At 40.8% G+C, this 21,919-nt stretch overlaps 1 protein-coding gene across 1 annotated transcript; it reads right to left on the bottom strand.

Annotated features, from left to right (window-relative positions):
• Positions 1–3,481: 3,481 nt before the first annotated feature.
• f8 (coagulation factor VIII, procoagulant component) lies at positions 3,482–19,994 on the bottom strand. The gene is made up of 27 exons (XM_051419515.1): positions 19,606–19,994; positions 19,168–19,268; positions 18,725–18,847; positions 17,324–17,536; positions 16,055–16,237; positions 15,792–15,895; positions 15,485–15,605; positions 15,113–15,371; positions 14,859–15,024; positions 14,640–14,727; positions 13,901–14,118; positions 13,618–13,756; positions 13,103–13,312; positions 11,967–12,787; positions 11,702–11,844; positions 10,716–10,881; positions 10,285–10,524; positions 9,829–10,057; positions 9,558–9,740; positions 8,875–8,991; positions 8,166–8,237; positions 7,912–7,997; positions 7,620–7,775; positions 6,757–6,901; positions 6,487–6,635; positions 4,609–4,791; positions 3,482–4,124 (listed from the first exon to the last, which is right to left on the bottom strand). Exons 1-27 carry the CDS (start codon positions 19,992–19,994, stop codon positions 3,969–3,971), a joined length of 5,160 nt encoding a protein of 1,719 aa, XP_051275475.1. The 3' UTR covers positions 3,482–3,968.
• Positions 19,995–21,919: the final 1,925 nt, after the last annotated feature.

The raw sequence follows: 21,919 nt of genomic DNA on the forward strand, positions 1-21,919 counted from the left end.
ATTTTGTGCAAAGTTTCATGAAGTTTTTGACATGGTTAGCCCCCCAAAAGGTGTTCAAATGTTAACAAAAAGGCAGATTTTCGCCACGTCACCATGGCAGCATGGTTCCACGAAAATTATTAAGATTCATAAGATGTCATCGTCATCGTCCTAAAGGACCGCTGACAGAATTTCAGCTGGATCTGGTCAATCTTCTAGGAGTAAAACATGAAAGTATAAAACGTGATACTTCCTGTTGCCACCAGGTGGCGCTCTCACTGTTACTGAATATTATCACATAGATGTGTTCAGGGCGGAACAGCTCAAAAACGTGAAGTTTTGTTGCAGTCGGATCATTTATGCAGAAGTTATGACAACTTCCTTTTTCATGGCGAAGGTTCGAAATTGGATGCCACGGGACGCCACGCCACCTCCACGGTGTTCGATGGAATAACGTAAATAGCACAACTCTTAATCGTGAATGTCTCTAGATGGGTGTGTCCAAATCTAAAGTCGATCCGATAAATTCCCTAGGAAGAGTTCCTTAAAATGCAATGGCGAAAAACGGCCACTAAATCCAAAATCGCCGACTTCCTGTTGGGTTTGGGGTATGGGTCCAAGAGGCTTTTGCGTACCAATTTTCGTACATGTCGCGTCTTGGGGACTGATTCGGGGGGTGGGGCTTAGCCAACTGGCGGGGCCCGTGCACAGGGACAATTGCATACCTGAATTTTCGCTACGTTTGAATTTTGTGTAAATTTCCATGAGCTTTCGAGCATGTTGCGGCGGCCAAATAATAATTCCTAGAGATACACGAGGGACCTCCCAGCGGTCGCTGGCTCGGTCTCTAAAAACAATCCCACAATAATCAAGTGAGTTTTAATAATTTCTTTCTTAGGTCCAAGGGTATCTCGACCACACCAACCGTGTGTCATGCTCCATACTAGTACATTTGGAGTTTTAAAAAATATGATGCTTTTAGGAAGTTAACTAGTGTCGTCACACTGGAAACACACACACACACACACACACACACACACACACACACACACACACACACACACACACACAGGTGTTGTAAGTGTCAACAAGCAGAAGAAAAAAGAAGAAGAAAAGGTCTATTTCTGGTTTGTTTTATCTTACAGCCAGGGGCCTCTAGGCCCTCAGGGGGCATTAGGGCCATGGCAAGGAAGTGATGTAAGAGATGGTGTTAAAATTGTGGTCATTTTTTCTGTTGTGTTACTCTGTTTTCCTTCTTGCCACTTCGCAGCACTTCCTCTCTGTTGGCATTGCTTTACACTGTTGTTGCATATTAGCAGGTTGTGACAGAGGGAAGTGTGGCAATCATTCACATATGACTTAGAATCTGAAACTCCAGATTAATGATCATGTTTTCATTACACTTGGTGCTACTTGACTGGCAACTTGGTTGTCGTTGTCAATCCCCAAGGGTTGTCCTCTTCCTTGTTGGCAGTAAAAAATACACATATTCTTTGAATAAATAAAATATGTTTTCTTTAACAACTGGCGATGATGAAAGTGGATGCATTTTTTCTGAAATATGTACAGATATTTCAACAGATTTGTGTTGCAAATTGCGAGAAGAAGAAAAGAGAAGGGTACCGCTCATAAAAGGAACTTTGTGGTTGATGACGAGTTTTAGCCCCTTAACCAAAAAAACTACAATATATATTTGTCATGATTGCCATTCATTCTGGTTCCTTTCTTTAAGGGTAACCATTACTTTTTACTTCTTATTGTACCAATTTCAAATACTGTTGAAATTGGGATTAAGTTTCACAGTCGTCCAGTTAGTGCTTACACCTCAATTAACTGAAATGATTAGTCATTAAATCAATTTGATCAATTTTGTTAATCGACAAAAAGTGGACAACAGGGTCTAGCTTCTTAAACGGAACTCTTTGGTTAATAATAATTTTAATGATAATAATAATAATAATAATAATAATAATAATAATGTCTAATAATACTTTTGGGGTCTTGGACTCGACAGTTTGGAGCAAGGCTATTATAGTTAACTAAAACTAAACTAATAACTAAATCTAGGTGTGAAAAAACATTGTAGGAAATGTCTTTAGTTTTAGTCTTTGTCAGTTTGGTCAAATTGCCTCATCAATTACCTTCACAAAGTGTTTGTGAAGGTAAAAAACAATGAAACTAAACATTTTTGAACAATACAAACCAAACTGAAATGAGCAAACCCACTTTGGAAACCAACTGAAACTAAACCAAACTGAAAATAAAAATTAAAAACAAAAACCTAATAAAAAACACAAAACTATAATAACTGTTTTGAAGACATAAACCTGGAATCTGGGAAATTCGGAGAAGCATTTTCACTGTTTACGGTGGTTTTATTATTTCATACATGATAGTAAATGACTGAGGAAAGCAATGTTGTCTTAAGCTGCCTTTAGTGTCTCTGCGACCAAACTGAAAAATGAAAATTAATCTAGCTGGAAAAATATGAAGTATAAACTGATAAAATGAAGTGCAAACTCTGAAATGGTGAGTAAATCATGTATAAGCCTCAATACGGCCGTTTGAGCTCTCACGCTGTCTCCATTGTGTGTGACTGGCCTATACTTCTTGTTGTTGCCTCTTTCACACGCTGTTGATACAAACCCAGCAGCAGATATACAACACTTGGGCAGTAGGACATGGCCTCTGCTCACCTCTGTTTCACTTGGTTCAGATCATGTGTATTAACTATTATTCAGTCGCATACAGGTGCTCTGTCTGTTTCAGAGATTAGGGACAGAGTGTTATTGTTTCCAGAGAGATAAAAATGGGACTGCCAGGCATAACGTACTGCTGCCCTGTCTTTGCCAACACGTCCTGACTTTGTCCTCCAAACGAAACACACCACCACTGCCTGGAAACTTCCTGCGCTGATAATGAGGTGATAAAAGGTTGGTTGGACCCACCAACGCGCTGCTCCTGTTCTCATGCTTCACACAGTCAGGCCCAAAACATACAACTCAAAGATACAAGCATGCACACACCTTGTTGTTGTTACTGTTTCCCTTCCAGTCACCTCTTCAATTCATCCTCATCTGTGAACTTACTTGTTTTTCCCACCCCACGTATTTTAACTCGTAACAGAACAATGTTGGAGCACAGTCGCTCATTGTTTCTGCAGGGAGGGCCTGGTGGAGGCGGATAAGCCAGAATAACAGTGCAGGAACATTTTGGACTAAAGACAGATGGAACAAAGAAAGAACAGAGATAATGTGCTGGAAAAAGGGAAGAGAGCAAAAGCAAAGAGAGAAAGTGCTACTTTCCTGACATGGAAATGAAGAACAGGACAGGAAGCATTGAGAAGTGTTTATCGCAGCTTGTTTGTCCGTGTTCAAATACCCACCTGAACTTGGTTAAGAGTTGGAAAGCATGCACGATTGTTTGAATTTTGCTATCAGCTGAAACAGAGATGTGTGGGTTTTTTTGTGTTTGTGAGCACAAAAATTTGTCAGAGAAACCCTTCAGGATTCATTGTTTATATAAATTGTAATAAAGCAGAAAGATACATTAATACAAACTTTTCCAACAATATACATTGACTATTCAAACTTTATACATCCATCTGAATCTGAAATATTTACACACGCTCACATTCAAAAGGTTTGTTCTGTGGTTAGCACAGCTGTGTACTGCAAAGGGAAGTAAAAATGTGTAACTCATCTTAAAATAAATGTTTTTCTGTCAACATAAAACACGATTCTTTGCAATTTTTCTGCATGAAATGACCAAAAAAAACATGTTGTGAAATGAGAAATGTAAACAAAGTGGTTGCCACAGAAGAAATATTTCCTCTTATACAAACAGCTACATGTAATATATAACTTAACAAGCGCTCTACATAACAGTGTTACATTTTCAATCACTAACCAAAGTTACAACTCTAAAATGAAACCAGGATACATTTTGCTGCTAAAATGTCGCTGCATGCCATTGGTGGGTTGGTGGTGTCAGAGCCCCTGCTGTGTGTCGCAGCCCAGGACCTCCAGACGCAGGGCGATGTCGTTGATCCAACCCCGTGGGTGGATACGAAGGTAGCGGCTGAACAGAGGAGGATCAAAAACGGCGAGAGCCTCCTCATCTGAGTCGTTGTTTCCTGTGAAGATCTGCGGAAGGAAAAGGGGAAGGAAGACATTAAGAAACAGAGGGAAAAGAGAGGAGTGCAGGTACAGTAATAAAGTAACACTGAAGGACAGAATTTACAGATTAGATTAGATAAATACATCCTTATGCACAGGCCTATGAGTTAGAGTTCAACAGATGTGCGTTTAGGATTCATAGCAGCATTCAGTCCACTGTGTCACTAAAACATAAAAACACTTTCACAGGATTCTTTTGGTGAGTCGTCATATTACAGAGTGACTCATCAACCTGTAACAGTGAGGGAAACTGTTAGAGATAGTTTCTTCTGTATTAATGATTAAATGAAGGAATAGGTAAAATGAGTAAATATTAGTCATTGACCTTTATGGACTCTTTTTATGAAGCGACAGTGAAAACTGGAGGCAGGAACCTGGATCATATTAGCAGCAACTCTGAGACTTGCCCAAATGTACTGAAAAAACTGGGTTGAAATCCTCGTAAGTGTACCTTTTCTCTTTGGGAGTCCTCCTCTAACACACTGCTCCAGGAGCGTCCATCATGGCTGACGGTGACTGAGAACTCTGTCACCATCATTTGAGTCAACAGTGATCGTGCCCCTTGGGTCATGACCCCCGTGATGCGCTTTATTTTCCCCAAGTCAACCTGCAGCCACTCGTGGGGGTTGTTGTTCTAGGGTAAAAAAGGGGAGACACATTTATAGATAACAGAAAGGAAAATACTGATATAAAAGAACAAAGACACACATAAAAAAGACAAACAGGTATACTGGTGTCCATGGAATCTGCTCTAAAACTAATCGGACTTAATCATTTTTACTTTCTTTTTCCTGATCATTCACTCCCAAACCAACCACAGCATCATATTGATTGTTTCCAAATAAGAACTAAAAGAACATGGGATTATGATTATTGTGTAAATATTACTGGAAATACAAAAGTAATGAGCATTAAATAAAGTGAAGGGAAATGTTATGAAACTGACAGAAATAGATACCAGCTTCTGATGAAATAGAAGTAGTAAAAGCAAAGGAAAAAAGAAAAGAAAACAGATGTAGGGATGGCCAAAGGGAACTCCAAACCACTTCGTTCCCACAACTAGGAAACTTATAAACTAGGAAAATGTTTCTGGCAGTGAATCTTTTTTCCACTGACATAATGTGGTTGCACACAGAAAAACCAGATGAGCTATTGATGAGTTTTCTTCCCCCTCTATTTTAATTCCTTTATCCGTCATTGGTGAAAAACGTGAGTTTTGAACTCATAAGCCAAAGCTTGGCTCCGGGAAAAGTAACAACAAACGAAAATGTCTGAAAGTTGACAATCAGTGCGAAGAGAGAAAAACCCAGCTTCCCTATTTTAAAGTAAATCAAGGTCATCCCATTTAACTCTGTATCCTGGAACAGATTTGTTTTCCTGTTTAGACTAATGTAGAACAATGAAAAACTTAATGCTGGCTGCAGTTACTGTTAATGGACAAATACTCATAAACCTTTAAGCAGATGCAAAAGCAGAGACATTTTTGTCTATCTGAGGCCTTCTGTTCAGGCCATTGAAGCCCTTTTAGGACACTATTCCAGATGATAGTTGGCCCACAGTGGTTGACCTCTGTCCATGGATCACAAGTGCCACTCTTTGGCGTGTAACCTTTAATAACAGCTCAACAGTCTGACAGAAGGACAAATCACACCTCCGCAGCTCAGTGCTGCAAAGTGTGAAAACGATAAGCTGAGGAGGAGGAGAGCAGAGGAGGGGCTGCAGAGCAAAATAATGAAAAAGAGAGGAGACTGAAAGGGTAACAAGTCTTCACTGGTTCCGATCACAACTTGAGGAAGCAAACAATATCACATCATATTCTCTCTCGTTGGCTTTTATTTTTCATAAAATGGGTGATTAAGACATGAATACTTTGTTTCTGCTGTCCTTCAGTTCTCATCTAGCTGCAGTGATGTAGGAGTGTACTCCAGGGTGTGTCAGTACACTCATCAGTGTTGGGTGAAACAGACTTGAAAACTTTTAAACAGTTGAAGTAGTTAAGTTGTTTCCCACTTCTTCCAGTCTTCATGCTAAGCTAATCTAAAGCTGGGCTCAGACTACAGGAGTTTCCTAACCAAGTTTGAAAGTTATTCCCACTCATTTCAAACATGCATTCACACTCTACAGGATATTATTAAGATAGACCTTTTTCACAGCAGCAAATTTGTCATGAAATAGTAGGGTAAACACAGGTGTTAACAGTGACAGTAGTTAAACAAAGTCAGGGTGCTGTAGCAGCAGCAAGAGAAGAGAGAGACTGTCGCTACCCCAGTGAAAGTTTGAGTTTGAGCATAACTGTGTAGTATCAGTGTATCTGTGTATCTGTGTTCACCTTTGGCCTCCAGGCGTTGGTGCTTCCTTCCTGATAGAGGCGGGCGAGTTTCGGGGGCCAGCTACGCAGCAGAGATGTGTATGATGAAGAAGCACTAAAGCTGCTGTCAGGAATCAGCTTGTTCTGGAGCCCGAGAGGGAGAGAGCAGCCTGCCACACACACACACACACACACACACACACACACACACACACACACACACAGAGTCATTCTCACTATTTTCATACAGTAAAATGAACTCAATATTCAGCTGCTGTAGGTAAAACTCACTGTTGAGATCGCAGCCCAGCAGCTCCAGTCGGAGAGCAGGCCTTTGCTTAAAGTCCACTGGATGAATCCTGACATAGCGAGCCACAAATGGTGGAATGAAGTGGTTTCCTTTCACCCTGGAGCTGTCCATGTTGCCATAAAATACCTAAAACAAAGTCACACACACAGTTCAGCTCATAATTTAACTCTACAAATGAACAGCTGCCAAGCATTCTTCAGCTCATATTGACGCACATGTTTTTAGGCAGATTTCCAACATTGGAGGAAGCCTCTGGTATAAAGGAGGCAAAATGTTTATTTACCAAATACCAGAATAACAATCTTTAGTATCTTTCAAGGCTCAAATTGATTTAATACTGTTCTGAAACAAACTGAAAACAATGGCTGACTGCTGGTTAGAGGTCAATTTTCAGCCAAAAGGGATTGGTTGTTTATCAGAAAAAAATAATAATCCACTACCTCCATTACTCAGGCAATTAAAAGGTAAATTGTCTAAGATTGTTTAAATTTAACATTATTTTAATGTGTTCATCAGTTCTAGAAAATAGTAAATGAAGTGCTTTGCAACAGAACATTTTCCATCTTCCTCAGAATTCCCAAAATGGGACAGGAAATAGATTGTTGGACCTGCTTTTACCCATGAAATATTTAGGTCATTTCACATAAATACAGGACATATTCTGCCAGTAGTCAGGTATTATCTTTATCTGCTACATGTTCCATGTCTACCTGTATTCCAGCTGCAGTGCAGAGGAACTCATTTCCTGAAGAAACCAATCAATCATTTTCTCGCTGTCAAATGGTAACCCTAACCCTAACTGTGACAGGTATACACTGTGTGTGTGCTACAGTAGAGGACATACTTTGGTATGGCTGGTGCTGTTTCCTCTGTACTTGGTCCAAGTCTCCCGGTCCAGGCTGTAGGAGATGGTAAAGAATGTGATGTAGTTGTCCCTCAGCTTTGCCCTGACTCCCTGCGTCTTCACACCATGCAGCAGGGCGGGCCTCTGAAGGTCAATCTAATGGCACACATGAACATTAATTACAAAGAATATTCAGTTCAGGTCTTGCATTTGGCACACTGGACACTGCATAATGTAACAGTGTACAGAAAATGCTGTGCAAATGTTAACAGAAGAAAGGTGTGTGTCTCACCTGTAGCCATGACATCTTGTTTCTGCCCATCCAGGCATTGATATAACCAGACTGATCCAGCCTCGCCAGCCGCGGTTGCCAGTTATCTAGACACAGATGTGTAAACATGGTTATAATCCAACTAGCTGCTTACAAAACAAGGGTATTTTCATTTTTCACTGCTCTGGGTATTCGTGGTGAGAACTTCCTCTTGTGTGACAGATATGGAGGAGTCTTCTTGGTGTGTTTCCTAAGTTAAATAAACACTATCTTACCAATGTGATCTGATGCTGTGATCTGGTGATCCTCGATTCTTCCTGATTTCATCCCCAGAGGCAAGACACATTCTGCATGTCACATACAAGAAAATTCAAGCTCAATAACGCATGTTCAATTTCCAGGTGTATGTAATTATCACTTCAAAAATTCCCCAACTCCATTTCTGTGCACTTAATACGACTGGACAGTACAGAACTATACATTGTCTGTATCACATTTCTGGAAGTTATGACATGTCTGACGCTACAGGTTTACCTCAGATATTTGGCCTAGCAATATAGGAAGTCCTCATTAATTGAAAAGCCCCCAAAAATTGCACAATAACAAAATACTTTAAAGTGTGGAAAATGTGGGAAAAGCCTCATTCATACAGTCTGATGAAATTAAACTGATGATGAAACTTCAAAATGCAGTGACAAGTGCTTAATGTTCCTAGTGTTGCAAGCCAAGGGGCTTTTTCCGGCCCTCCAGCCCCCTCCTTCCGGCCTGCAACATGTCAAAAATATTATATAATACCAGCAGTGTCCACTGACTAATTTGAGTTTTAGACCCCTTCTCTAAGGATATAGCTTAATATGTTAAAGTTTAGCATGATAGCATCCTATGTTATGTATGCTATGTTTGCTAATCTCAGAATCTCAGAGTGCATCTGAGGCTGACAGGTCTTCAGTTTTATAGGTATCCTTTCATGAACTGTGTACGTACTTGGATTATAGACAAGTAGTTTAGCCCTCATTCCGGCCAGCTGGTAGTCTCCCACAGTGCACTCCACCAGCCACGTGCCAACTGTGGGGGGTCTCATCTCCACCGTGCCAAACACTCCTGGATGACAGGGGGCAATCCAATACACAAAATGATAGTTAGGAATACGTTTTTTTAGGAGTGCCATTCCTTCAAACTGAGGTAAGAAAACAAGGGAAACTAGTGTAAAAACACAGCCTGGATTCATAGCATCAGCCCAGGAAGCCGCTCTTACAGCTGTTTTTTCCTTAGGACTTCTGTCTAATGTAACAGAAAAACCTATTCTTACTCCTATAACATACAGACATTTCTATGAAGTAAAATCAGACAAAATCAGACTAATGAATAAATGTAGTTTTCGTCCAAAAGGTGTGGTACAATAGGAACTGTATAGATTGCAGAAGTAACATACTGTGCAGGCTACAGCAAAGGACAAGATAACAGAACATGTATGATTCAGACATTGGTTTCCTTTCACTGAAACTCCAAAAATTTGCACCAATGCAGGGAAAAGCAACTGTTTATGTTTTTAGGTGTGTATTATATGAGAGGGGGAAACACAGTAAGTGATTGCGGTTGTATGTAAAACATGTATGAATGTGTATATAAATATGAAACACAATGTGTATGTGTGTGTGTGTATTTACCAGGGAAGAGGTTGTAGACCCCCATACGGTGTTCCTGTTTGGTGTGAACTGTGAAAGGCAAACCGTGGAAGTGTACAGCGTGGTACTCTCCGTCACTTCCTACATTCAGCAGGTGCCACCTGACTTGCTGGTGCTGGGCGACCATCAGACCAGGAAGTGTCTCTGCCACATAACCATTTATTGCTATGGAAAAAGTAGGTATTATTTCAGAGAAATCACAAAAGTAAGACAAATACAACATGACACCAACAATTAGACTTATTGTCTCCACCTGCAAACTTATTGCTGATGTGGTACCAGGGGTCCTCAGAGTTAGCCTCACAAGGTGGAGCACAGTGCCGCTGCAGGCTCTCCTCCAGGTACCAGCTTTTAGTTTCATCAAAGGTGTGGAAGAGAAGGGAGAAATCTTGGACGCCTGGCTGCGTGTACTGACGAGTCCGGAGGGTACCGGGCTTACAGATCACCAGTGGACCAATCAGCCCTGAATGAAGGTCTCTCTCCTGAAACATGGAAAATAAATATTTCCTTCTTTCTTTATTTTTTTTAATATAAATTTGAGAATTTTTGTCATTAACTTACAAACAGTGAATGTAAACTAAATGAAAATAAAATGAACTTATCACATTATCACATATACAGTACAGACATTACAGTGTACAATGTATGCTGTATATCCATGGAAGATAAAGCTGGCTGTAACAGGCAATAGATGAGGACTTATAGAGACCTTGTCCACAGTGGAGTAGTAAGCCCCAGTCTTGCAGTCAAATTCAGTGTCGGTTGGTCCTTGTTTCCTGGTTATTCTCCAGTTATATGTCCGCGCCTCCCCGGGAGCCACAGGCTCTCCTGGGACCCCAGGTGGAGGGGAGGAGGCTTGGCTTTGGGCCATGCCGGCTCCCTGGCTGCGGTCATAGACTCCCTGAAGGTGAAAGGAGTAAGGCCTGGATGCCTTGTTCTTAAAGATCACCTTGAATAAGACAGAGAGGGAAAAGATTGACCAAACACCAGTCAATGATCTAGTTGTATTTCATAATTCAATTCTTTCCTGAAACATCATTTGTTGTTGTTTCCATGTTTTATGAAACAGTAAAACTGAAGCTTGTCCAAGTGGAAGAGTCTGTTTGTTTTTTTATTTTGCTTAGTTACAGGATGACTCACAGTGAGGAGATCATTAATCTCTGTTCTGATGAAAGGTCCCATGATTCCCAGATGTTCCTGGAGTTCTCCTCTGCCTACAGGATCTTGAAAGTTTTTATCTCTGTAGGCTCGAAACACCACCTTCTTATACTCTGGCAGGAACTTCCTCATCCCACGACGCATCTCTCTAAAGAGTTGATTCAATACTGCTGCTTTAGATATTGATTGATTGATGTTGAGAGTTGGTTTTAAAATGTATTTTTCTGCTGTAACTGTGAAACATTTTGTGTTCTTTGACCAATAACTCAACTAACAACAACTGTTTGATAAAGCATGTTGATTTTGCCCATAACCTAGTTGTGAAAATTCTGGACATTTGTATAAAAGAACAAAATCATCCAAAGCATCACCACATTCAGACAAACAAATTAAACTAGACTCTGCAGGGATTCAGACAGAAAACATCTCTGTGTTAACCCCCACGCTGCTTGGGTGGGGTCATGTTGTCATGCCCAGTTGGAGTAAAAGATTGATGCGTTTAAAGACTTATCAGACACCAAAACAGTATAAAAATCTGTATTCAGATGCCTGTGTTACAAATGTAACATCCTAACATTTAGCATGTGAGTGCTGAATAACGCTGGCTACAAGAAGAAAAAAGCATAAAAGAATTCTGGGAATTTTGGGAAATGTATTAGATTTTCTTGCTGAGAGTGAGATGAGATTGATAGAAATCTAGGGGCTGGGAGACCACAAATTGTCATTTTCACATTTCTGGTTGTGTATGGATTAAACAAATGGGATATAACATGTTAATTAGTAACACAGACACTTGAACTTCGGACTGAGCCAGGCTAAGCTAATCATCCCCTGACTCCTACTGAACATATATGAGAACGGTTGATCTTTTCATGTCTCTTGGTAAGGGGACAAAACAGCCAATAAGCCTATTTCCCAAAATGTAAAACAATGCAAGTCCTGAAACCTGGATGAAATATTATTCCTACCTGGGTTTGATGAGCTGATGTGGTTTTCTGATGCCGTAGTCCCAGGTGATCTCTTCTGCAGCAATGTAGTAGTGGCGATATCTGACCTCCCCAGAGCGCAGGTCCATGTAATCTGTGGCAAATATACCTGATGTGCTGTTCACCTGTGATAAAAGTTCACATTTACTATGGGTGAGGGGGAAGAGTTTCAATTTGTTGCACTTCAATTCTGACATATGAAATGATATGCACCTAATAAATGTACATAACAACCAGAAAATAGTACCTCTTGGCTGTAGTCATCATACTGGAAGGAAAGATCAAGCCCTGGTGTGTTGTCGTCTTCAACAGTGTAGTTGTATTCCGGGTCCGGCATATCTACTTTGAGATGCTCAGGTTCGGACTGAATGAAGTTTTTATCCATTTCTTCTGAACTGGTTGGTTCCATACTTGAGATTTTCTTGTCCAGCAGTGGATTGCTGTTCAGTAAGATCTCATTGCTCTCGCCAAGCTCTCCTTGTGTCCCATTATTTACACTTGACATTTCGCTCCTTTTCTCAGCTTTTCCCTCGGGACTTGCGTCGGTCCCATTTTCCACAGCCTGCTCTCCAATCTCCATCCCGGGTCCTCCATCTTCTGAGACTCCCGAACTGATATCTACATCTGTCCCGTTGCCCTCGACCTGTCTCCTCTGTCTGACACTTCCCTCTCCTCCAGGTTCAGTCCCATTCTTAGAAATTGTCCACTCCCCATCTATCTCTATTTCCTCCAAGATATCCAGTGGGATCCCTCCCCCTGACACCAGGCTGGGTTCTTCTCCTTCCACTGATGTTACTTTCTCTGTCTTCCACTCACATTCTGCAGACTGCCCTTCATCTCCAGCCCCCTCAGTCTTTTCGGTTTTCTTGCACACTTTAACTAACACTGTGTTATTCTGAGGTCTTATGCCCCTCGGATCTATATGATCGATATAGTCAGAGATATCGTCTTCAAGCCCATCACGATCGACTAGTGGGAGATCTCCATTGTCACAAGGGCGAACGGTGTAATGGATGCTCATTCCCCGGCTCCTCAGGCTGCCATCAAAGGCACTGATCTCCCACTCACCTGAGAGAAGACACAGGAAAGAATTGATATGACTCAAAAGCAACACACACTGGTGGCACGTATTATGTTAATACACCTTCACCCATTGACCCACACGTCAGGTCTTTTTTAAGGAAGTATGACAATATGTCTTATTTCTCAGCATCGATGATGTCAATTCTTCAGTACTCCAGTACAAATATAGCTACACTAGATTGCTGTGTGTAAAATATAATTAGCCGAGCTAAGCTTCCAAGGTAGAACCATTCAAAACGTCCAGCGAACAGTTACTGAGGTTTAAGAGACAAGTTTAAATGACTAAAACTTCAGTCTTACCCATCACCTCGGGTTCCATGGGAATGGTCACGCCAGTCATTGGGAAGAGGGTGAGGACAGACTGGTGGAGGCCTTGGTACTGAAACAGGTTTCCCGTGAAGTACACAGAGAGGAAGTCACTCTGGGTGCCCACACTGGCCACGTGCCAGAAGGTGACATCAGTTTTACATATCACAAACTGGCGACCGCTGAACAAGATGCCGTTTACACCTGGAAGTATTTGGAAATTCAACGTTTTTGGTATGGATAGTTTAGCTTAGCAGCTAAAAATAAATTGCACATATTGCCTGCAGGAGCTGGTAGAGACCAAAACCAGTGTGAATATTGGATTTACATTTGTCAGGTGGTCTGAACCAGGACTCCAAGTGAATGCTAATGTCTGTAAATGTTCAACTTTACATTATTAATTCTATCCTTATTTCACAAAAGTGATGATTATTCAACTAACAATGATAAAACAAAACAAAACATACAGAAGTAGTAAATATACAAATGTAACTCTCAGGAGAACTTACTGTAAATAACATTGGCGTTGTAGAATTCGGGGTCGGTGGTGTTTTGGTTGGACTTGGACTGCATGTTTTCGTTGACGTACCAACTTCTGTTCTCATCAAACACAGCAAATATCACCCTCCACTCTTTATCTGGGCCAAGCTGCATGCAACAATAGATTCAGTAAAAGAGACAACAGGGTATTCACATTAGTGAGAGACAACATTGCAGTCTTTTTGGATTGCATCCTTTTAGGCAACTATCCTGTAGAAACTGCTGTCTGCAGCTTGGGCATATTATTCTCACCAGGCGTCCTCTGGTGTCAATGGCCTCATCCTTGCAGATGAGTAGGGTGCCCACCAGACCGGAGGCCAAGTCCCTCTCTGGGGAGACGTTACTCTGGTACAGCTGGGTCAGACACTCGGGGTCTCCATTCAAAGGTCCATCATCTGTTGTTAGGCTCCAAATGTAGCCAAAAGTCCCGTTTGGGGGCACTCCCATGGTGCGCAAGTCCTTCTCTGCAGCTGTTTAATTTGATGAGATTAGAAGAAACTTTGATGTTGGGAATTTGGGGAATATTAGAAAATAACATGAGAATAAGACCAACAGAGAGCAATAACACAACACACAATTACATACAATCTTTTGGGCAGAATTACAGGTTTTGAGTATATCTGCAAGCTTGTACTGCTTCATCTTTGCGTCAGCAAATCAGGAATTTTTCAATTCTACACATAGTGGCTTTAAACACCAAGCAGTTCTAATCCTTTGACCCTGTGTTAATTGTTCTATATCGGTATATGTAAAATATATGTATTTCTGTTTCTCTCTTTTCTCTCCTTGTAAAATATTAACATATTTTGATGCCTACTCTAGGGAGTAAACACACATAAATAGCTAACCTAATAAAACCACACTCAGCTGTTATCGATATCTTCATATATTTGTTATCTTTTAGTTAAAGCCAGTCAAATATTGAGAAAAGCAATTAAAATTAAGAAGACATTAGTGGTGTATGCTGGTTTATGTCCATGTTTAAGCTTACCATTTGTGGATCTCCGCAGTGGAAAGATCTTGGTAAGGCCATTGGGGTAGATATTGAAAGGGCGACTGGCAAGGTTTCTGAAAGTGATCTGGAGAATTCAAACCAATGGGAAATCAGGAAAACGCCATACAAAGAGTCTGATTTTCTATGATTGATAATTTATCTTGTTTTAGCTTGAATGTGGCCAATTTTCTGTCCTCAAACATTTGACCCACTCACATAGATTTGATCATTGACTTTTCCTTTCAGAAGTGGACCCAGCAGTGTATTTCCAGGGTCCTTCCTCTGAGTGAAAGACCCATCTGTGTACTCCACATACACAACCTTTTTATACCTGTAGCCCAGATGATGGGAAGCTGCAGGCAAATATTCAGACTGCAACTCACTGACATGGCAAAGACAAAAGAAACAATCAGTTAGAATCAACTCACTTTCTGTTATTCTTCTTCCTTCTCTTCCTCCATCTCGCCTACCTGTCTGTGGGTTTGAGATGAGGAGCGTAGTCCCAGGTGACCTCTTCTGCAGCGATGTAATGCTCCCAGGTTTTAGACTGCTGTCCCCTGCTGGCTCTGGCTTGCACTTGAGGTTTCCAAGGCTGGAAGCTTATGGTATTGAACGCGTTGTCGCTGTAGTCATCACTGTTTTCCTCTTCTTTTGCGTTACGCAGGTCAGGTCCTGGCAGAGAGTCAGGGTCACTGCATTTCTCCACCGTGAACAAAGCGTTCATGCCATCTGGATAGAGCAGAACGTGCACAGTAACAACGTGAGTTAACATTTAAATAAAGGAGATGAAATCAATTTAATTAGGAAAACAGATAGTGATAGGTCTGGGAGACTTATCTTACCGTGGCGGTGAGCCTGTATCTGACAGCTGATAAGGAAGCGGCCTATAGTTGCAGGTCTCATTTCTGCAGCAGTGAACGTCATAGGGGTCACCTCCATAGTGACTTTACGATGGGTCAACACCTAAAAAACAAAGCAACTGTATTAGATTAGAAGACAAAAAAATGCTAAATTGGGTTGTGACAGGGAAATCATTTTTTTTCTAATTTGTATAAAGTAGCCAGTAAAATATTTCATTTAGAAGTTTAATCTCCTTTAACCTTTAAATCTGTTTGCTATGACTTTTTTTTATGTGAGAACTTGAATTACCTGCAGAGAGTGACTCTGAAACTGAATGGAGTGGATTTCTGGAGCTGTGCCCACCCCAATCATATGCCAAAACACATGATTATGGCCCTGACACATTTTCAAACCTAAGCACACACACAAACAGAGAGAGAGACAGAGAGAGAAAATGAGGCCAAATTCCTGTGTGGACCACATACAACGCAGCCACTGATACACACTGTTAGCAACACTTCACATTACATGACATGGAACAAACTCTGTCTATAGCCGGTCTGGTTCATTACCGGGTAAAGTAGAGTTGACATATCCATTGATGGTGTGGTATTCCTTCCTGTTGTTGCTCCTCTTGAACTTCTCTCTGCTCTTCCTCTCTCCTGCCTCTCCATACCAGCTCTTGGTCTCATCAAAGACTGCAAACAGCAGGACAAATGCTGGATTTTTCCTCTGGCCATCATCTGTGAAGGCACCTGGAAAAACACACACATGTAATATATGTGAGCAAGATGCGAGAATAAGATTGCAATGCTATTGTGCAGCCTAATATTACAGGAACATCAAGAACATCTGTTTCTATTTCCTATTAAATTCCATTTCCTATAGACTGAGATAAACCTTGTTCAGCACTAAAGTCTCTATCCAGTGCGTTTTTTCCCACCACTTTGGTCCACACCAATAACAGTATGTATGATATATATCCAGACCGAAATATCACCCCTGACTTTCCCTTTCATGCCACAATAAGTTTCACATTTGTGGTTTTAAGACGCTTTGGTTATTCTTCATTTCTAATGTAGCGTCACCATGTGGTCAAAACTGTTATTTATCCAAAACTTTGGCTTATGACCAAATTCCTGCAAAACTACTGACAGCCTCAGTAGCCTCAGTTGTACTTTGTTTTTATTGTGATGCTAACATGCTAAACTGGGATGGTAAACAATAAACCTGCTTAACATCGGCTTGTTAACTTTGCCAATGTTAGCACGTTAGCGTATAGCATAAGTTCCTAAGAACAGACTCAAGAGCTGCTAGCATGGCTGTAGGCTAAATCTAAGACACTGGTTTTCAAATATTTGTTTTGAAGGCAATAATAATCTAAATCAAGTCAAACGTCAATGGACAGAGCCAAAGAGAATTTTTAAGAGATTAATTTAACTAACTGTCAAACCTGAATGAATTCATTTCATGATGTTGGACACTAGGTAGCAATATTAATTAGGCTGAGGTGTGAGAATAGGTTAGGCTAACCAGCTACAGCTAGATGCCCCTTTTCAGCCTGGCTACATATTATTTATCACCTCATATTTTTATCATTGCCTCCTTCACTGTATTTAGGTCTAGTGTCACTTATCTAGAAACAAATGTGGTTTAATTTAACCAATGGGAAAATGTTTGTACCTGTGTGTGTTTTGAAAGGATGAGAGCTTTAAAGAACAATAATTGATATAAAGACACAACTGACAAGACATAATGTAAGTTTGAAGGTGAAATTAGATGGTGTGTATGTGCGAGACAATAACAAATCAAAGCTGGCATTTGCCCTAAAGCACACTGACTTGTTTTGCAGATGAGCAGGGCACCAATGAGTCCCGAGTTTACGTCTCGGACTGTGTCCACCTGGGATGAATAGGAATAGGTGAGACAGTCGGGGTCACTTTTGGTGGGACCGTCTTTGGGGCTGATGTCCCACACGTACTCATAGTATCCTCCAGGATAGACGGCATCATCCTCCTTCTCCTGGCCTGCTGTGGAGTCATCATACCCGGCTCCTGGAAAGAACAGACACAGCATGAATCCTCATCCTTTATTCAACAGTAAAGGTGAGTCAAAGCGGAAAAAACTGGTATCACAATAATGCATGTAAGTTGCTCTAATGTGAAATAGGACAGTGATTATATTGAAAGATACTATACTTAAGTACAAAAAGTCCTGTAGTGACACTGCAGGACACACTATAAGTAAATAAAGTGACATAATGTGTTTTGGGAATGTTTAAAATCGACACTTTAATTATAAAAATCAGCAATAAAGGTGAAAGTAAGACCACAACGTACTGTATGCTGCTGTAAAACCATATTCAGGAGAAGCACTGACTCATGACAATGTGCAACAATGATATCAGACATGTGCACACACACCCACCCACAGGCAGCAATATTTTCCTTCCCCCCTAATACTATACGTTTGTGAGATTAGAACTGCTTTGTGATGGCTCATTCCTGGACGTGACATGTGCAGTTTATCAGATTATCATGAACTCCTTTATAGGAATCAACCCTGTGGCAGGAAGAGGAACCGTTTACAGACAGCTTTGTACAGCCGCATTAGGACATATGCCAATGCCTTCTGCGAAGGGTATTAACCTCCAAAAGCTTCTCAGATGAGGGATATTAAGTTATTTCCTTTGTAGTCGGGTATTGTAATTCAAAAATAAGATTTTTTAACCACATTATATTCTGTGTGTGTTTTGCTTCGAGAACTTCTGCCAGACTGACCATTTGGCTCTGACACGCTGCAGAATATCTGCACACGCAAGATAATGATAACGGTTGCTTGCTGCGATTTCTAAAGAACAAGGAGCAACTTTTTTTCCTGATGATTCTGATACAATTTACATTTTTATCTCTTAACTGAAGAATTAATGATTATTACTACACTGTTAGCTTCTGATATGATTCACTAACAACCTTGCCTTTTCCCACAAATGTCTTCTCTGCTCTCTCTGGCCCCGAATAAAAGAACAGCATGTGAATTAGAACATATTTGGATTTCTGTTTAAGGTTGTTAAAGTAGCAGTTTAATGTTTTAATGACTCATGTACACTCTAACATGGAATTTATAGAGATTATGAGTCAAAATGCTGAGTCAAAAATGAACAAGAAGAAACATGATGCTGCTGACTAATCTTCAGTGTGAATTGCTGAGTGCATGAGAGAAGGTAAAAAAAAGTTCTGTACCTTCAGACTGTTTCCAGTAGGAGATCCCCACAGGGCTGATACTGTAGGGCTGAGAGGCCAGGTTTTTGAAGTGGACCACCACCCTTTCGCCAGCCTGGGCCACAATCACCGGGCCTTGAATACCTGCAACCACAAGAAGACATAGACAGCATATGACCCCTAATTTCAAAGACATCTAAAGATGCTCTGAAACAGATCTAACTATTATTAACTAATATTTGTGTTGATAAGTCAGTCAAACACTATATTAATATGGTCTTCAAATCACTGTTTTCACAGTAAAACAGCAAAATATTATATAAACCTTTAATTTGACATTTTCTAGTCATTCTTTTGTTTCTGATTTTTGTTTTTGAAAACACTGACTTATGTGTATTAACCACTAATGGACATGAGATATAATTTATGTATGGAAATATTTAATTTAAAAAAAGGACACTTACCTGTCCATGCTGGCCTTGGCTTGGGGACGGAGTACGTGGAGTCTATATACTCCCTGTAAACTGCCTTGATGTATTTTTGAGGAATATCTTTGGATCTCCTCCTAAAAAAAAAAAAAAAACAAACAACACAGACAATGAAACACATAAAAACACCCCCCTCATCAATCTTACCCATAATAACTCCCCAAAATGATATGTATGGTGTAAACAGACTACATACAACATGCTACTGACTTATAGTTAATTTCAAATAAAAAAAAGTTATTATTTAAAATGTCTCATTTAATAGCCTCCATTCCCGTCAAACATGAACTTGTATTTGAAGCCATAATCCTTGTTGACAGCTTTTTCCCCACAAGTGATTTAACAGACCAGCCTGTGGAAAATGTCAGAGAGGTCTACATTTGTGTTGGCTAAGTTAAACAAACACATATTCACCTTTGTTCGGCCGCTGGGTCAGCATCGTCTAGGTAGATATAGTCCCAGCCGATTTCCACAGCAGCTATATAATACTCTCTAACAGCGGCGGCGGGTGGCTCCGCTCCTCTGCCCGAGCAGCACAGCAGCAGCAGCGGCAGAAGTCTCGCTGTCATCGCACCTGTCAGCTCCACCGTGTCCCGGGTCAAACACTGGCCCGGCTCTGCTGCTCCTTCTGTGGGCTGAGGTATATAAAGGGAGGTGGGGTGGAGAGAGGACGAGTAACAGGGTAGCTGGAGTTGCGCGTGGGTGGGGGGGTGGGGGGGGCGCGTGGTGGTTACTGCGCGTGTGAGAGATTGCACGCGCTGAGAGTTTATTGTCCCAGAGGGAGACATTTGTCTTGGATTCATCATGCTGCTGCTGCTGCTGCATAATACGCTCATAAAATACACATAAATACCTGCCTCCTTCCACTTTTTAAAAAGACAGCCATTGTAAAAAAGGTTTTTGTTTGTTGTAACTAATACCTTCACAACTTATTTAATATAGTTATTTAATCCTTTAATGCTTCATAGATAGTTAAACCATTAATAACATTTTATTATTACATTTTGGGTTGCCAGATTGTGAAAACTTCCTCTGTCTGGGTGTTTATCCTACTCCATGTTCGCATGTTACTGCTGGATCAGATGGACCAAAATCCCTTTATGAACAACTTTTTTTTAACATTGTGCGACATTAAGGAGGATTTATTGGCAGAAATGGAATATATGCGTACATATGTTTTCATTAGTGTGTAATTACTTGAAAATAAGAACCTTTATGTTTTTGTTATCTAGTATGAGCGTTTTATATCTACAGAGGCTGCAGGTCGCCTTCTGTGGAGTCCGCCATAGCCCAGAATGGACAAACCAAATGCTGGCTCTAGATGGGGCTGTTTGTGTCATCCACCATAGTTTCTCCTTCACAGCTGGAACTGGAAGGTGAAGCGAGGGAGCTGCAATCTGCAACTAAACAGCTATGCCACTAATTCCTACACATTGCTCCTTTAACTGATGGATTGCCAATCTTAATAACTGCATTATTACAAAACAGACATGGTTAACACCAAACAAATAATTGTTGTTATTAATGGGTTATAACTGATCTACAAAGCATAAGTAAATAATAAATAATAATAATAATAATAATAATAATAATACATTTTATTTATAATGCCCTTTTCATCAAAATATCTCAAAGTGCTACAGGTTAGAAACAAAAAAGATGAGCAGTTTTAAAAAATAAGAAAAGGAGAAAAGAATAATAATAATAAAAAAAACATCTAAAAGGGACCAAAAGCTTTGCTAAAAAGAAATGTCTTAAGATCCTTTTTAAATCAGTCAGTGGATTGTGGTGCCCTCAAGGTGTCAGGGAGGGCATTCCACAGACGTGGGGCGGCAGCACAAAAGGCCCTATCTCCCATGGTCCTGAGTCTGGTTCTGGGTATGTGGAGGAGGTTTGAGTGAGTGGAGCGGAGGGAGCTTGTTGTGTTTTGTTGGTTGATAAGTTCTTTGAGGGGGGGGCATGTCCATGGATGCATTGATGTGTGAGGAGAGAAACCTTGTACTCAATCCTGGTGGAGACGGGAAGCCAGTGGAGTGAGTGGAGAATGGGGGTAATGTGCTCATGTTTCCGCACTCTCATCAGGATCCTAGCTGCAGAGTTTTGGATGTACTGAAGCCTCTGCAGACTCTTGCCAGGAATCCCAATGAGAAGTGTGTTACAGTAGTCCAGTCTGGAGGAGACAAAGGCATGAACCAGCTTTTTGGCATCTGAGAGGGAGAGAATGGGGCGGAGTGTGGAAATGTTACGGAGGTGGTAGAAGGAGGTCTTGCATAGGTGATTTATATGGGCTTCAAAAGTGAGTTGGGAGTCCATTTTAACACCAAGATTTGTGACTATTGATGAGAGGGGGATGTTGGAGCCAGAAAAGGTGATGCTGGGTATGGATGATGATTTGGTCTGGTGAGGGGTGCCAACCAGGATGGCTTCAGTTTTGGAGCTGTTGAGTTGAAGGAAGTTGTGCTCCATCCTTACCTTTATCTCCTCCAGACAGGAGGTGAGTTTAGATGGGGATGACTGTGAGGGTGGGGTTGCAGCTGTGGCATTTACATAGAGCTGTGTGTCATCGGCATAGCAGTGGAATGAAATTTTGTGACTGCTGATGATTTAAATAATTAAACAAACAATTAAAAAGCCATTAATTACAATTTATAAGCTTTTTATAAAGTGTGGCTCATTTTAAAGCAGCACCCTTGTTGGTATAGTTATAGGCTACTACAGAGAGACAGAC

The sequence above is a fragment of the Dicentrarchus labrax genome, unplaced genomic scaffold (assembly GCF_905237075.1).
Source record: "Dicentrarchus labrax unplaced genomic scaffold, dlabrax2021, whole genome shotgun sequence".
Classification (NCBI taxonomy): Eukaryota; Metazoa; Chordata; class Actinopteri; family Moronidae; genus Dicentrarchus; species Dicentrarchus labrax.

What these genes read in the sequence shown, in the direction of transcription:
- f8 (XM_051419515.1), bottom strand. Translation starts at nt 19,994, where the DNA reads ATGAATCCAAGACAAATGTCTCCCTCTGGGACAATAAACTCTCAGCGC. An exon ending in TTCAGAGTCACTCTCTGCAG is followed by an intron (nt 15,606 to 15,791) that starts GTAATTCAAGTT and finishes TTTGTTTTTTAG; the next exon opens with GTGTTGACCCATCGTAAAGT. An exon ending in GATACAGGCTCACCGCCACG is followed by an intron (nt 15,372 to 15,484) that starts GTAAGATAAGTC and finishes TGCTCTATCCAG; the next exon opens with ATGGCATGAACGCTTTGTTC.